Genomic DNA, 16,645 nt, shown 5'->3' on the forward strand with positions numbered 1-16,645 from the left:
ATGTGAAGGAGAGAGAGAATGAATACATGGTACGTCCATGGGCCCTGTGGGCCCTCGCTTACCTCCCAATCTGTGGAGAGGCCATTAGTCCCAGATTTTTAGATTTCATGAGCCAAATCCCCACCTCCCAATATTTTGGGTTGACAACTTATTTTGCCATATAAGAACATCTTAAAAACAAACAAACAAACTTAACATTGTCCACTACCAATATTGTTTATTATGGTAAAATATACCAATGATAAAATTCACCTTTTTAAAGTGTACAGTTCTGTGGCATTAAATACGTTCACATTGTACAACCATCACCACCATCCAGCTCCAGAACTTTTCACCTTCCCAGCTGACACTCCACCTGTTAAACCAGCTTTTACACCATTGCCTTTTAAAACACCACTGCTGCTGGTCCGGTGGTTAAGACTCCCGGGATCCAAGCTCCCAATGCAGCAAGCCTTGGGTTGGATTCCTGGTTGGGGAACTAAGATCCCCACACAGTTCTGCCAGTAAATAAATAAAGGATGTCTGTCACCTTTATTCTTAAATAACGGGCATTTCTTTAACGTGGAAAAAAAAAATGTGTCTTTATGAAGAGTCCCTTTCCCCACTGCAGTGATCGTCATCCTGCACTGGATCCGATGATCCAGGCCCACCATCGCAGCCACAGGACTGGCCGGGGAAGGAAGGTGGCTGACCCCAAGGGCACTGATAGCCCTGGCGCACGTGCTCCGAAGCCCCCATCGAGGTCTGGTGGGGAGGGCAAAAGGCAGATGCTGAAACAGCTGTGGCCTGGGCTAACTCATCAGCAAGTTTAGGAAGCCACAGTGTTTTCCTAGCCAGCTGCTGGGGTTTCCTTCCCCAAACCAGAGTAGGGGGGAGGGGAGGCCCTAGGAGAGGGCGGGGCGGGGGGAGGTGCCTACATTCTTTTCTTCGAGGAACCTGACCGGACTTCTAAGGTCAGAGCCTGGAGTGGGAGCTGCCCGGTTACCTCTTCGCTGTCGTCCCTCCCCCACTCTTAATGATCTTTCCATTACAGAACCCAGACCAGGAAGTGCCTGACAGGTCACAGCTGCAGACACATGGCTGGGGAGGCCTGGGCTCCGGGCCAGTGGTGGGAGGGTCTGAGCTCCCCTCAGAGCAGCGGGACCCCTGCACACACACACACACACCCCCCTCTTCAGCTAGTCCAGCTTTCCCTGACTGCTTGGGGGGAAGGTGTTCTGTATTGTCACAGTTGGTACTTTGGCTTTGAGTTTAGGACGTGATTGTATTTAATAAGAGCAGGAGAAGTTCCCCACCCGAGTGTCCTGATCCCTACACAAGTCCCCTTCCTGGGCATGTGGTTCTTTAGGGGACGTTTTCCATGAATGAGCAAGGCTCTCCGGCTTCTTTTCCCAAGATGGAACCCACCGAACATGGCCCTAGAAGCTTCCAGGGCCGTGGTGAGGCACAGTCTTAATGCTGCCCAAACAATCGATTTAACAACCAACCTAGCATGTGTTGTGTTAATTGCCCAAATGAGTGAGTGAGTGAAGTTGCTCAGCCATGTCCAACTCTTTGCGACCCTATGGATTGTAGCCCACCAGGCTTCTCCGTCCGTGGGATTTTCCAGGCAAGAGTACTGGAGTGGGTTGCCATTGCCTTCTCCAGGGAATCTTCCCGACCTAGGGATGGAGCCATCAGGGAAGATGTTAATTGCTCAGTTGTGTCCAACTCTTTGCAACACCGTGGACTGTAGCCCCCCAGGCTCCTCTGTCCTTGGATTTCTCCACGCAGGAATACTCGAGTGGGTTGCCGTTCCCTTCTCCAGGGGATTTTCCCGATCCAGGGTTTGAACTTGGGTCTGCTGCACTGCCCCATCAAAATGCCAGATTCAAAAGATTTTGCAGGGGATGGTTTAGAGACAAGAGCATGAACTCTGCAAAACCACAGGCCTGGCTGGGCCAGCCCCCTTCATTTTGTTATCTTCACGGAGGCCGCCTCTTTCCACATACAAGTTTGCTCAGGAAATGTTAATTTACCCTAAACTGTGTCCAAGGGGGGCAGTTGTCACACAGGAGTTTCTGTCTCCACCGCCAGCTGTGTTGTTGGCTTTCTTCCCTGAATCTGCCAAGGCTGATTCCTCTGGTGCCAAATGTGAGCCGGTGACAAACTTCTAGGAACCGGGAGCTGAGAGACCTTCCTTCCCAGTAGCTGCAGACCAACCTTTGCTCCTGACGCTTCTTCCCGCACAACTTAGGTGAACTTGCCCTGGCCCAGGGCAGCTCTGTCTTCCTGGTAAGGCAGGCGGGAAAGCAGCCAAGGGTACTGGGCATCCTTCGGAGGAAGCGTTTCTGCCCGGAGTGCTTCTGTAAACACTGGGGCAAGAGGAAGAGGGGAGATTTCTCTTAAAAACTACTCCTGGGCACATTCCTTTGTTAATCACGTAATTACAGCCCTCTCCCCAGCCTGGAAGTGTCCTGCTCCTCGTGGTGGGAGGTATGGGGGTAGGGGGGGAAGGCGGGGAACCCAGTCTCTAGGAGGGAAGAAAATGCATCAGCTAGAACACCAGACTCAACTCTGATGCTGGGTTACCCATCGCTGCATCTTTGGGGAAGGTTTGCACAAAATACAAGGATTCGCCTGCCTGCCCTGCAACTTAACCGGGGAGCCGGTTTTGGGGAGTCTTGGAGTGGGTGCCGGGTCCTGGCTGTGGCTTCGGCCAGTGCAGGCGGCTCGCGCTAAATTACAGTGACGAGATGGGATGACACAAAAGGCCCGAGATCTTTTTTTTTTTTTTTTTAATAAAAACAAAACACAACTCCCGGCCCCAAGCCCCTGGGCTGCTGAATGGCGAAGGCTTCCTGTCAGGATTAGCCGGGCCGCCTGGGCATGTGTGCACTGCCTTTCTCCTCAGGAAATACCTTTGGTAAGCCCGGGTGGGGTCCCCATGGCAACGCGAGAGGGGACCCGCTGACTGAGACCATTCAGCTCCCATTGTGGCCAGGCCCCTTTGTCGGGAGCTGTATTGCTGCCCCTCTGGCCCACGCAGCAGTTTGCACCGTTTTGTCAGGCTGAATGTGGAGTTTTTACATTTTAATGGGCTCTTCTGGCAGCGGCCCATTTGCATGCAAAATGCTCCTTACTTCTTTCCCTTTTTCTATTTGAAAAAAAAAAAAAAACCCCTACACTCCAAATCCCCCCGGGTCGGGGGGCCTGGTGAATTCGGCTGGACCAGGGTGTCAGGCCCCACTAATTGACTGGTGTCCCCGTGTCCCCTCCCGCACACTTCTGTACGCACCCTGTCTCGGGGATGCCGCACGTCCAGGGGATCACGCATCCGGAGGGCTTCCTCCCTGGACCCCCCCCCACCCTTACAGGATGACCGTTTTCCCCCAGGATTTTGATGAGAACCCCCTCTGGCCTGGCCTTGCCAGACTAAAGTAAGTTTTCAGTTCCATTTCAAAGCCAAAATAACGTAATAAAATCCTCGACAGAGGGCTCCCGGGGCCCCGCTGGGCTGTTCTGTCTTCCTTTTAAGTTGCTTTCAAAGCCACCCCGAGTTCCTCCCCCACCCACAATTGCCCCCTCATTTATCTCTGGGGAGTTTGTGTCAAGACTGTAAACATTCCTAGACCACCAGTTCCCCACGTTACCAAAGAGCATGGCCCCTCTTCTAATTTTCTCAACCCAGAAACACAGGATCCAAAGGATTTCCTAGGAACGAAGAAGCTCCAATCCTTTGGCCACCTGATACAAAGAGCCAACTCATTGGAAAAGACCCTGATGATGGGAAAGATTGAGGGCAAGAGGAGAAGGGGGCAACAGAGGGTGAGATGGTTGGATGGCATCACCGACTCAGTGGACATGAATTTGATTAAACTCCAGGAGATACTGAAGGACTGGTGAGCTGCAGTCCATGGGGTCTCCAAGAGTCGGACAGGACCGAGCAACTGAACAACAAAAAGGGATTGCAACTGTTAAGAGCCGTCACACGTGGATTTGTTGGGGGGCTAGCTATTCAAGCCCTACACCCTTCCTGTCCAGAGTGGGCATAGAGATGACACCACACTGACCTCACGGGGTAGATGAGACATACTGATGGATTGGCCCTCAGCCGAGCATTTTGAATGAGGGCACGATAGAGCTGTGAAAATCTGTAAGTCACATTACAAATAAGTTGAGCAACAGAGTTGCAGAAATTTCCAGAGAATGAGTTTTCACGTCTGGGGAAGTGATGGAGAGACAGGAAAGTGTTATTTTAGGAGAAAGCAAAATAAAGGGCCGTGAGGGTATTGGCTGGCGGGGTGAGGAGACAGGAGAGCTGGAGGGGGGAGGCGGGCAGGACTTGAGAGGCCCCAGGTCCTGGAGGAGGGCATTCAAACCAGGCAACCAGGGGCATGAGGGGATGGGACACAGAGTGCCTGGGCCAGGGCTGGGACAGTCAGGATGTGTGATGCGGGAGGAAGGAGGAGCTGGCCCAGGGGATGGGTGGCCAGCCTCTTTGCCTGACATTCTTGATCTTTTCAGTGGATCAGGCAGGGGTCATCTGAGGTCATCAGCTCAGCTATAAGCTGCACTCAAGAGGGACTTGGGGGGACTTCCCTGGTGGTTCAGTGGTTAAGACTTGTGACTGTTTCATGACTTTGGGAGAAGTCTCTCAACCTCCACTGTCTCATGTTTAACTGAAATAAATGCAAATGAGCACAGATGTGAATAAGCACGCCCTGTAAAGCTTCAGGTGCTGCGCCAAAAGGGGGCGCTACTGTTAGTCCTGGGTCCGCCATGGTCACAGGGCTGCCCCACCCCCACCTCCCAATTTCCTCATCTGCCAAATGTGCGCAGTCGCACCTGCTCAACTCTAAAGGGTAGATGAGCATGACCAGGAAAGTGCATTGTAAGTAAAAAAACACCAAGTTATCAAGTAGTGGTTGTGGAGGTGAAGGAATGAGAAGAGGAGGAGGAAGCTAAAGCAGCCAGCTGCAGAGTCCCATGGGAGGAAGGTCGGAGACACAGGTGCCATTAGGCGGGACCCAGGGGCCGACCAGAAAGGGTTTCTTTCGCCTTCCGGAGGCAAGGATTGCAAAGACGGTACAAATAGAGACCCTTTGCACTGGTCTCTTTCAAAGGTTCTGGATGCATGTGGATTCTGGAGAGCCACGCCACCTGGGGGCAAATCCCTGCTCAGCCACTTACTGACTAGGTAGGCTGTCTTGGACACATCCTGAACCTCCCGTGCCTCCGTGTCTCCTCTGTCAAATGAGGGTGACGGTTCTCACTTCACGGGGTTGTTGTGAAGCACTTGTACTTGGCATACCATCAGCTTCTGCATTCCCAGGGTAGAGGTAACAATGGTATCAACCTCCTATGGGCTTCCCGGGTGCCTCAGTTGGTAAAGAATCTGCCTGCAATGCAGGAGACCCAGCTTCGATCGCTGGGTCAGGAAGATCCCCTGGAGAAGGGCATGGCAACCCACTCCAGCATTCTTGCCTGGAGAATCCCCACGGACAGAGGAGCCTGGCGGGCTCCAGTCCATGAGGTCACAGAGTCGAACACGACCAAGCAACTAACACATCACTTTTCATGGTTGCTCTGAGGATTCAGGGATACTCTGTGGTAAAAGCATTCACAGGATATGGGGTATAGATAGTAAGCCTGCTGCCAGTATTGGCTAATATTGGCATTACTGTTTTCAGAGTTGTTTAAGGATCCCAAGATAATATATGAGGAGGCATGTGGTCAGTCGTAAAGTGCTATGCAAACATGGTGCTGTTCTTTGCTGGATTCATGCGAAGTTGTGGGGCTCCGGGATGGATAGCTTCCAGACCAAATTGGTTCTTATGGGACCAAGGCTGGTGAAGTGGTATTTTTAAAATACATTTTCAGGTATGTTTGTCCATGTGGCATGAAAGGCCTGCATTCACAGTGACTGCAGAGGAGTGAGTTCCCCGGGACTTCTTCGGTGGTTCTGTTCTATCCACCCACCTTTAAGTTGAAATTATTCGGAGGGGGCTGTTTTCTGCTGTGTCTTCTTTTGTTCCAGGCAGGCCATATGGTCTAGCCTCATCTCCCATCCCCTTCATCCCGAGGCACAGCCTTGCTCGTAAGCACCCCATCTTTTTCTGCTCCCCACAAAGTTTCACTGCCTTCCGCTACCATCATGTTGCCCGGTGCTACAGACATCGCCATCTGCTTTAACCACCAGTACTTAAGTTCTGAAACCTTGGAGCCTGTGCTGGGTCACCTGTCCTGGGCTCTCATATTCTTCTCCCATTACCTCGTGTTGTATGATACAGTATTCCATAGCAACCAGGTATTGTGTAAATCTTATCACCCTGGCTAGCCCAAGGCTGGAAGAAGGAACTGGCAGCCCACTCCAGTACTCTTGCCTGGAAAATCCCACTCCAGTGTTCTTGCTTGGAGAATCGCAGGGACGGGGGAGCCTGGTGGGCTGCCGTCTGTGGGGTTGCACAGAGTTGGACATGACTGGAGCGACTTAGCAGCAGCAGCCCAAGGCTGACCAGCTCTTTCACTGCTTATTTTAATCCATGACCTCTCTTTGCACAGCAACAAGGGCTCACAGAGACAACCCACTGATGGCCATTCTGGAGAAAGTCCCTGTCCTCTTGGATTTGGGGAAAACTGGGGTCTCATCTTCCAGTGACCACGTTTGTACAGATTTGAGCCTCCTCGTGGTCACTGCCCACCCTACATGGTGCCCAGGGCTGGCAGAAGACTCAGAGTTTAGAATCAAGAACTTGGATCTGAACAGATGAACCCAGAACAGAGCTGCCTGCTAGGTGACAGTGGCAGATTTCTGGCCAACTGCTGTATCCTGTTGGCTCGTTGGCAATTACAGAGCCCTGGTGTTTTGGAGGAAAGTAGGGAGGGAGAGGGACTCCATAGGGCCCCGCTAACATTAATCACATTCCTAGACTTGAGAAGTTCCACTCTCACCTCTCTGTTTTTCTAGCTGCTTCCTTGAGGATTACTAAAACGTTTGGGTCCCTATCTGTTTCTAGTTCCCCTTGGAGGGTGGAGAGGTTCCATTAGAGAAGCAGATGGGACTGGTGATTGCTGTCTGAACCCCCGTCCCTCCCACTAAGAGTGTCCTGGGTCCAGCCAGCACAGCCTTCCATGGTCCACCTGCTGTCTGCACTGTCTTAGAAGTTGCCCCGCGACCAGAGTCCTCCTCAGCCCCAGATTCAGGCAGCTAAGCAGGAGCCTTTATTCCCTCCTGTCTTCTGGAGAGATGGCCAGGGCACCCTTGATCCTCTAAGGGTGTGCAAGTCAAGTCCAACCCTAACCTTAACCTTCTTGCTCCCAGTGACGATCATAGTGACTCTGAGGTGGGTGCGGAAGCAGGATGTACTGTTTTCCTCCAGGGCACCTCAGGCACCCTGCACCCAGAGCCTATTGGAGTGAAACTCATGCCAAGTGCTTTACGCCTCAGGCCAGGTCCCCACAGAATATAGATACCCAGTGTCCCCCAGCCTCCGTTGCCCACCTCATCTCTCAGGAAACAGGACACACAAAGCAAGTGTGTGGGTTTGCAGTCTCCCCTGCAGCCTCTCCACTGCAATTCATCCAGCGCTGGAATGTCTTTTCAAGTCGCTGCCCAATAAACTGCTTTCTCTTTTTCATCAGTCACGGCCAGCCCAATAAAGGTGTCAGCTCCTTTCTTGCTTCCTGATGCCTAACGACATGAAGAGCCCTGGTCTGTGGGTCCTGGTCAGAGAAAGGCCAGCTCAGTGGAGACGGAGCCACAGATGCAAGGGCCTTTCCAACGGGGACATAAATGGGGGACCCTGCAAAGACCGCAGGAGAATGGAGAGTAATGACTTGGTTGTTGCAGGCGGCCAGTGAGCAGGGACGCCCGCATCAGTTGCCTTACAGACGACGCTCCAAGGTCAGGGCTGCTACTTCAGGTGGTGGCACAGAGGGGCAGGGCCCGGTAAGCCAGCAGATGGTCAGTTATCTTTCCATTACCTCCTCGAAGAAAGTGGCATTTACCTGCTTTGTAAATGGAGGCTTTGACACACATCCAAGAGCACCATTAGCCATGAAAAAAGTCCACCGTAAACCAAGAGCCGTAGGTTTTGGTTTAAATTGAGAAGAATGTTTTCAGTTCCTCTAAAATTTAGTCTTTGCCAGATGCTAACTTCAAGACCTACTGAGTATTTTTCTGTGTTTCTGACGTTGTTAGGCACTGTGGGAAAACTATAATAGACTATTCTATTGGTCTGAGTTGCTTTCTGTTTCTTAGGCAAGACATGGACACTTTTGACAATTAGGAAAGAACACACCCAAATGTCTATCAGCCAACAAGTAGATTCGTAAAATGTGGTATACTCACAAAAACTATTATTTGGCCACTAAAAGGAATAAAGTACATGAGACCACATGAAAAGAACCTTGAAAACATACTAAAAGAAAGGAGGACACACAAAAAAACTATATTGCACAAGTCCATTGATATGAACTACCTAATATAGGCAAATCTATAGAGACAAAGCAGAAAATGGTTGCCTAGGCTGGTGGAGGGGGAAGGGATAGTCAGTGACTGCTAATGGGTATGGGGTTTCTTTGGGGGGTGATGCAGATGTTCTAAAGGTAGATTGTGGTGATAGTTGCATTCTGTGACTATACTAAAAAGTATTGAATGATACACTATAAATGGGTGAATTTTATGATACGTGAGTTATATCTCAATAAAGATGTTTGAAAAAGCAACAGTGCAAGATGGCTTGGAATCAAATGCAAATTTGTGCTAATCAGATGGTAACTGTTTTTACAGAAAAGGAGGGTGGGCGTCTTGGATTGTGCACTTTGAGTAGGTGGGTAGGAGAGTTCTAGAGAGATGCCCGACAGCCTTGAGCAGAAGTCAGTTTTGTTGTGGCTGCAGAATACGGTTAGTGCAGAAAACAGCCAGACTTGGTGTGGAAGGTGGGGAGAAGACGGTTGCATGGGAAGGAGGGGACAGACTGAGAGGAGCCCTGAAGGCAAAGCAGGGGTTGGAGTTCACCCTCTACACAGCCTTCGATATTGATCAGGAGAGTGAACGGGCTAGCACACTGTGGCCTGGAGCATCGGGCTGAGCTTGACCTCCAGGGACTGGAACAAGAAAGCTGGCTCTTGAGGCTTTATGTAGATCATGCAGAAGAGTTCTGTGTGCATGTCCTGGCCAGGAAGAGCGGGGAGTTTCAGACCCAAGTGGAATCAGCCCAAGCTAGTCCCAGCAGAGCCAAGTCTCTCTCTGTTGCTTTCTTCTGGGGCAACGCCCGTGTTCTCCCTGCTACCTTTTTGTTTCTGGGACCTGTCAGAGGCTAAGAATTTGAGTTTACCGGAGTTTACTGTTTAACCAACGGCTGGTACAGATCATGAGCTGCAAAATATTTAATCAGTGAGGTCATTGCAGGAAAATGAGATTTGATCCATAGGAGCGTCTTCTGTTTCCCTAAGGGTCAAGTCTGAATGGCTTTTCTTCTGCCTCCTCTTGGCAAAACCACAAACCATTAAAAATGGAAAGAATAACTTTTTTTTTCCCCAAGACCCACAAAAGCTTATTTTTAATCAATGTGTGGTCTGCTCACCTTTGTGGTGTGCCTCTTGACCTGATTCACAAAAATAAGTGAGTGCGGGCCTAGTGGTTTGTTTCCAAACCCTTTTAAACCAGCACCTCCTTTTTGATGACTCAGTATTTACTACCTAGGATTTAAGACAGAGCCCTTGGGTGGAGGGGCACCCGGCCTGCAGCCATGGCCTCTGAGCCTTGTCCGAGGCCCCCCCAAAAAGCTGCTGTTAGTCCCTGGTGCCCAGGACACATTTCATCAGTGAGGTTTCTAGCAGAAACCTGCTGGGGACTTCAGAAAGAATGGGTTAAAATGAGATGGTGAGGGAGAAGCAGAGTTTGGAAGGGAAGACGACAGAGAGACAGTGCATCATTGTCAGATTATTCAGCAAGGCTTTGTTGGCAGCTCTTGTGGGCCAGGGCCCTCCTGGGTGATGGGGTTTAAAGGTAAATTTGACATGTTCCCACTCTGTCAACCTTATCAAGAAAGGGGCCTTTCCTCCAGGGTGACAAGTGTGAGGGGAGGGCCCCTGACCCAGACTGGGGTCAGAAAGGCCTCTGGGGCAGTTTCCAGCCAGGCTGAGAACCAGAGGGTGGGTGGAGAGCCAGGCAGAGACTCCAGGGTGGCGGGGCCAGGTACCTTTCAGAGCCTCCCGAATCCGGTACCTGCAGGGAGGCTGCCAGCAAGCCTCTGATGCTGAACTGGGGGTAAGAAAGAAAGAAGGCTGCAGAAGGTAGTAGAAACCAGACAGGTAGGTGGTGGATGTGAGCTGCCTCAGGTGTGTTGTTCTGGTGGAGGCCGGGCAGAGGGCAGAAGATGCCAGGGGCAGGCATGCAAGTGCTGAGAGCGACGGGGAGATGCGTTTCTCCACGTTAGTGTGGACGGGGTGTGCTTGGGAGAAGACGGATACGCCTGAGGCTGGCCTTGTCCTGTGTCCGGCCTCAGGCCTTCCTGTTGGTGCGAGTTCAGCGCTGATGGTCAAGAGGAGTGGGTGTGTGGACCACCGGACTCAGGGTGGGGTGGGGGAGCAGTGAGGGGGAGTGGATGTGTGTGCCTGTGTGTCAGAGGAGGGCAGCGGAGAGGACGTTGGGGGCTTGAGAGGGGGAGCCCTGCAGTGGGGCGAGGAGAAAGGAGCTTTGTGTGGAGCGGCTTTTGCTGCCAGGGCAAGTGTGGGTTTTGTGGCAGCTGCCGGCCTCCGTTCCTAATATAGTCAAAAGCTCCGAATCCTCTGGCCCAACACCTGTTAGCCAGAGGCTCCCCTGAGCTGACCTCTCCTCGGGCCGTCTCTCCCGCGTATACACCCTGTGCATCGGACTCCTTGCGGGGCTCAGAGCCCCCCCAGTACTGATCACTTGAATCTAGAACCCCGCCCATGACACGCTGCCCCCACATGGGGGGCTGCTGCATTTTCGTGGGGCTTGTTCCTGAGGAGAGGGGTGAGGCTGCCCCACCCGAAAGCGAACAGTGTGTTCCCCTGGGAAGCGGCTGCTCTTGGTAAAGAGCTGCATGTGTGGGGAGGGGATGTTCTTAGACACACAGGGGTCCCGGGGAGGGCCAGAGCTGTCCCCCTCACCAAAAGATGGAGGGAAACCCACTCTGAACCGCTTAATGCTGCTGCAGCTGCTTCCTAACTTCGCCTCTGTCTTCCTTTACCCTCTGGAGGAGTGGGGTGGATAGGAAGCATTGGGGGTGCCCAAGGAGCCAGCTGTCCCCCCGACTGACCCGCCACCTCAGCTCCGTACCCCGCCCCCCGGGGATGCTGCAGCTCTGTGTGGCCAGCGTAATGCCTTTGTCTTTCCCCATCCCTCCTGCCCCCTTGCTCCCTCTGCCCTCCTCCTGGTCCCTGCGGCGGCTGCAGCCCAGCCCTGGGGAGCCCCTGTGGAAGTGGAGTCCCTCCTGGTCCACCCCGGTGACCTGCTGCAGCTCCGCTGTCGGCTGCGGGACGATGTTCAGAGCATCAACTGGCTGCGGGACGGGGTGCAGCTGGCGGACAGCAACCGCACGCGCATCACTGGGGAGGAGGTGGAGGTTCGGGGCTCCGTGCCCGCCGACTCAGGCCTCTACGCCTGCGTGACCAGCAGCCCCTCCGGCAGTGACACCACCTACTTCTCTGTCAACGTCTCAGGTGGGTAGCCAAGTCCACCCTCTGCCTCTCCCCGCTCCTGCCTCCCTCTCTGCTGGTATCAGGGGGAGGCCGGCCTCTTCCTCTGCCGTCATCCGCGCCCTCCCCTCTGCTGCAGAAGCTGCCACCCACTAACATTGCCCCCGCCCGCTGCGCGGCTTAGCTCTCAGGGGGTGACTCAGGGTGCTGGCCTCAGGTTGGAGAGCGGAGGACTGCCTGGACCCACCTTGGGGGTGCTCGCTGATACCCCCCGGAGAGGGGGGCAGTGAGACATGGTGGTTTCTCCAGCACAGCCTGCCCAGGTCATCGGGGTGCCCCAGGGCTCAGGCTGCTTCCAAACTCTTGTTCCCTGGCCAATTGGACTTGGTGCTGGGCTTAGTCATCAGCACCCCCAGATTCATGGTGAGATCCCTGTGGGATAGTGGATGACCCAGTTGCACCGCTGTAGTCACGGCTTGATGGGAGACACGTGTTCTCTAGCTTCCAGATCTGTGTTACGGCAGCCAGGGAACCCTAGAGCTTTGTGATTTTGGGGACCTGCCACTTGTAGGATGTGACTTTTACAAAACCTTAGGGCTGAACCGAGTAGAGCTGGAATTCTCTTTACACCACTTGTGCATCTCAGGCTGTGAGCCTGGCCTCTCCCCCGCCTGCCAAACATCCTCTAGAACAACCCCTCCCCGGCAGAGGGACGTGCCTCCTTCACTTCCCTCCAGATGCCCCCAAAACACTAGAAAGGACTGAGGAAAGATCTGTCACGAACCCTGATGGGTGACCACACGCTCAAAGGGGTGGATACTTGTTGGGGGCAGGCATTGGCAGCTGCCCACTGTGTCGCGGGTTCCTGTCCACTGTGGTTGAGAAGCGCAGTTCCCTGACCTCAGCAGACATGTGCTAGAAACGTTGCAACTCCAGAGAGTTCAGCCCAGGGCTTCGGAAATGGCTTCTGGCCACAGTGCCTCGATCTGTCTGGGTTTCCAAAGCAGGGTGCGGATGCCCTGGCTGCTGGTTCTGAGATGCGGCGTGAGCCTCTGAGTGCAGGGTGGAGTTAGGTTAAAGAGAACCCCACCTATCCGTGATGGAGCTGCCCTGGGCAGAGGCTTCGGGGAAGGGAAGAGCAGTGTGTTGGTGTCGGCAGAGGAGGGGGACAGGCACAGGGCATGCAGTTCTTACATAAACTGTGTCTGTCCCGCAGAGGGACGGACACTGAGGGAGGCTCTGTGGGGAGTGGTCGCCGTGGTCGCCTGTTACTGGACTGGCCCTCGTGCTCCCGGGGTGGCTGTGGACTGGATGCAAGCTGCAGCCTCTTTTCCTGGGGGAGGGACCTCAGTGCTCCCTTCCTCTTGCCCTAGATGCGCTCCCCTCGTCGGAGGATGACGATGACGACGATGACTCCTCTTCCGAGGAGAAGGAAACAGATAACACCAAACCAAACCGTATGCGTGAGACACTGTTTCCTTCCTTTCTGGCCTCCAGGCCCGGGGGTTGGGTTGGAATAGAAAAGGGGAAGCTTGGGCAAACGACTGGAGAAGGGAGGAGTAGCTGGGCACATGGGATCACAACGCTTGGCCCGGGGGACCTCCCCTCCGGGGTCCAGACCAGTGCGGGCATCGTTCACAGGTGGCGACCAGGTGGGTGGGGCCTCCCCGAGCCTGACCAGGCCCTGTCTGTCTCTGCTCTCCCTGGGCAGCCGTGGCTCCGTACTGGACGTCACCAGAAAAGATGGAAAAGAAACTGCACGCGGTGCCAGCTGCCAAGACAGTGAAGTTCAAATGCCCTTCCAGTGGGACCCCGAACCCCACGCTGCGCTGGCTGAAAAACGGCAAAGAATTCAAGCCTGACCACAGGATCGGAGGCTACAAGGTACCTGGGTTTTTATGAAAGCTGGAGTAAGGTGGGCAGGAGACGCTGCTTAGAAAATCCTTACTTACATGCCTTTAATTGTTTTAAATAAAATTTTCAAATACTAAAAAAGCAAATAAACTTAAATCTTTTTAGTCTTTTTTTTTTTCCTACGTATGTGATTTTTACATGGTCAATCACATTGTCTATCTAATTTCTTGCCAGTTGTTAACATTATGAGTCTTTTGCCATGTATTTGAAAGATAATTTTTCATGCCTTTATAATATCCCAGTATTAATTGTCCCATAATTTAATGAACTATTTTGTGATACTAGTTATTTTCCAGTTTTGCACTGCTGTAAATAATGTTATGGTGAATATCTTTGTAGTTAAGTCTGTGTCAGTATTTTAAAATATTTCTCTTTAGGGACAGATTGCTGGAAGTTACTAGAGCAAAGTATAAGCATTTTTAAGCTCTTGATGCATGTTACCCAATTCCTTTTTTTTTTCCCCTAATAAAGTTAGGTAATTTTATTCATTTGCTCACTTATTCATTTTTTACACCAACATTTCTTGGATACATGTCTTTCCAGAAAATGTATTAGGCAGTAGAGTTCAAAGTGCAATGGGAAGACATAAAATATTACTGTGACATTTGCTCTAATGGAAGATGATGTAATGAGTAGGGGTGTGATTTTTTTTTTTTCATTTTATTTTATTGTGGTAACAGTTACTTTCTTAAAAGGGAAAATGAATTCGCCCTCCCATAGCAGAGTATGAGAATGATAAACTGGCTATACTTTTGCCAACAAATTTGACAGGTGAGAGTATCATATTGTTCTCTGTGGGCTATTTTGCTTAGGAACAAACTTAGAATTTTCATGTGTTCCTAAGTGGTTTCCATTTCTTGTTGTGGAAATGTTCAAGTCCTTTGCCCGTTTATAATTCTAGGAAGAACGTCTTCATCTAACCCTCCTTTAAACCCTGTGATCATTCTCACCATCCCTGTTTCTCTCCCATCTCACCTAGCTGTTCTTTTCTCATTAATCTTGCATAAGAAAAGTAGAGGAGGGGCTTCCCTGGCAGTCCAGTGCCTAAGACTCCCTGCTCCCAAAGCGGGGGGCCTGGCTCTGTCCCTGATCAGGGAACGTGATCCCATATGCCACAACCAAGACCCAGCGTAACCAAAATACATAGATATTAAAAAGGAGAAGCAGACAAAATCAGAAAAACAAACTGTATATAAAGTAACTCAGCCGGCACTTGCTGTGTGCAGCACCCTGTGCTCTGGGTCTTATGAGGCAGCGTCCTGCCCAACAGAGTCCATGTAATGGGAGCACTGCACCAGTGAGGCCCAGAGGGATGAGAGGACAGGACGTGGACTGTGAAACGTCTCGTCAAGGGTGGACACGGCTGGACTCTTAGCAGGACACTGCTCTGGCACAAGAGCAGTGTGGACAGGGGTGCAGTGTTGGGAAAGCTCCCAGTGTATCTGGGAGGGCTCCAAAGTCACGTTTGTCCAGATTGCAGATGGCCTTGGCCGTGGCGGGCAGACCTTCCGAGTCCTCACACCCCTCTGCCTGATGCCTTCTTGCAGAGTGTGAGTGGGCTGGGATGATGGTCCCCAGCTCCCTGTGCAGCCGGACTGCGTGCTCTGATTGGAGGGTGCGTGGCTTCTGCCCACCTTTCCCTCCACACCCGCAATGGGGCCCTTTGGCATGTTTCCCCTCAGGTCCGTTATGCCACCTGGAGCATCATTATGGACTCCGTGGTGCCTTCGGATAAGGGCAACTACACCTGCATCGTGGAGAACGAATACGGCAGCATCAACCATACCTACCAGCTCGATGTCGTGGGTAAGAGGGTGGCGACAGGAGGAGGAGTTTGGTGGAAGGAGCAGGGATGCGGAGAACACAGCCTGGGAGCCAGGTTCACTTAGGCGTGGAGTCAGGATGCTGTGGCATTTATTAGCTCCGTCACCTTCCTTTTTCACACCTCCCTTTTCTTACCTGCCAGTAGAGTTGGGAGGATCAGTGGTACCACAGGTTCATTGTAAAGGGAAAGGTGCTGTTGAGTCTCTCTTGCAGGAGTTGACTGGCATAGTAGTGGTTAATCTAGCTTAATAGTAGCTACCATTCCACAGATGCGAGTGGTCTGCCGGGTACAGTAAATACACCACAGGCAATTCTTCTAGCACCCTGCAAGGCAGGTGCTGTTGTTCCCATTGTACAGAGGAACACACTGAGGCTCAGAGAGGTCAGTCCACAAAGACTCGAGGCACTGCATGAGACACTAGGAAGATCGCCGTGCCTCTTGGTGCTGTGGTGCAGCCTCTGCCTTCCAGAGGCTCTGAATCTCATTCTCTGGCGACCTTAAGGTAAAGAGTTTCACAGCCAGGGTTCTGCCTTGGCTTTAAGGATATGGTATGCAGAGAAGCTTCTGGGGAATTCCCTGGAGGGTCAGTGGTTAGGACTCAGTACTTTCCCTGCCATGGCTCGGTTCAGTCCCTTGTTGGGGAACTAAGATCCTATGAGCCATGCAGTGCAGCAAAAAAAAAAAAAAATTAATACAAGCTTGTGATCTAGGAGGTCCAGGGTAGGATCTGAGGGTCAGTGTTTCTAACAGGCTGGTGAAGCTGGTGCTGCAGTACCCAGACCACACTTTGAACAGCAAGAGTCTGAGTGGCTGTGGGTTTAGTTACAGGCAGGTAGGCTGGGCTTGGTCCGGGAATGCGTCTCTGTGCTGGTCCTTAGGATACTGTCAGCATTCCAGCCAGGAGCAGCGACGGCAGGGCCTGACGACCCTGTCCCATCCCGTGCCCCCCCAGAGCGGTCCCCTCACCGGCCCATCCTGCAGGCGGGCTTGCCGGCCAACAAGACGGTGGCCCTGGGCAGCAATGTGGAGTTCATGTGCAAGGTGTACAGTGACCCGCAGCCCCACATCCAGTGGCTGAAGCACATCGAGGTGAACGGGAGTAAGATTGGGCCGGACAACCTGCCTTATGTCCAGATCTTGAAGGTAATCCTGGCTCTGGTCTCTGTGGGCTGGGCTCGGGGAAGGAGGCCTGTATCTCCTGGGGCCCAGGTGGCTGGGGTCCGGCTCAGTCCCTGCGATCGGGCCCCGGTCCTTCTG

At 52.4% G+C, this 16,645-nt stretch overlaps 1 protein-coding gene across 13 annotated transcripts in view; it reads left to right on the forward strand.

Annotated features, from left to right (window-relative positions):
• Nucleotides 1-16,645, forward strand: part of FGFR1 (fibroblast growth factor receptor 1) — a 51,918-nt gene that overhangs the window by 25,295 nt on the left and 9,978 nt on the right. For 5 of the 13 annotated variants that reach the window (XM_018041774.1, XM_018041775.1, XM_018041772.1 and 2 more), the window contains exons 3-7: nt 11,407-11,673; nt 13,023-13,112; nt 13,361-13,533; nt 15,246-15,369; nt 16,341-16,531. In XM_018041774.1, coding sequence (XP_017897263.1) covers nt 11,407-11,673; nt 13,023-13,112; nt 13,361-13,533; nt 15,246-15,369; nt 16,341-16,531 — 845 coding nt within the window. The remainder of the gene's footprint in view (nt 1-11,406; nt 11,674-13,022; nt 13,113-13,360; nt 13,534-15,245; nt 15,370-16,340; nt 16,532-16,645) is intronic. The other 8 variants (XM_018041779.1, XM_018041780.1, XM_018041782.1 and 5 more) reach the window with 3 other exon arrangements.

This window comes from Capra hircus, chromosome 27, assembly GCF_001704415.2.
Source record: "Capra hircus breed San Clemente chromosome 27, ASM170441v1, whole genome shotgun sequence".
In the NCBI taxonomy this organism is placed as follows: Eukaryota; Metazoa; Chordata; class Mammalia; order Artiodactyla; family Bovidae; genus Capra; species Capra hircus.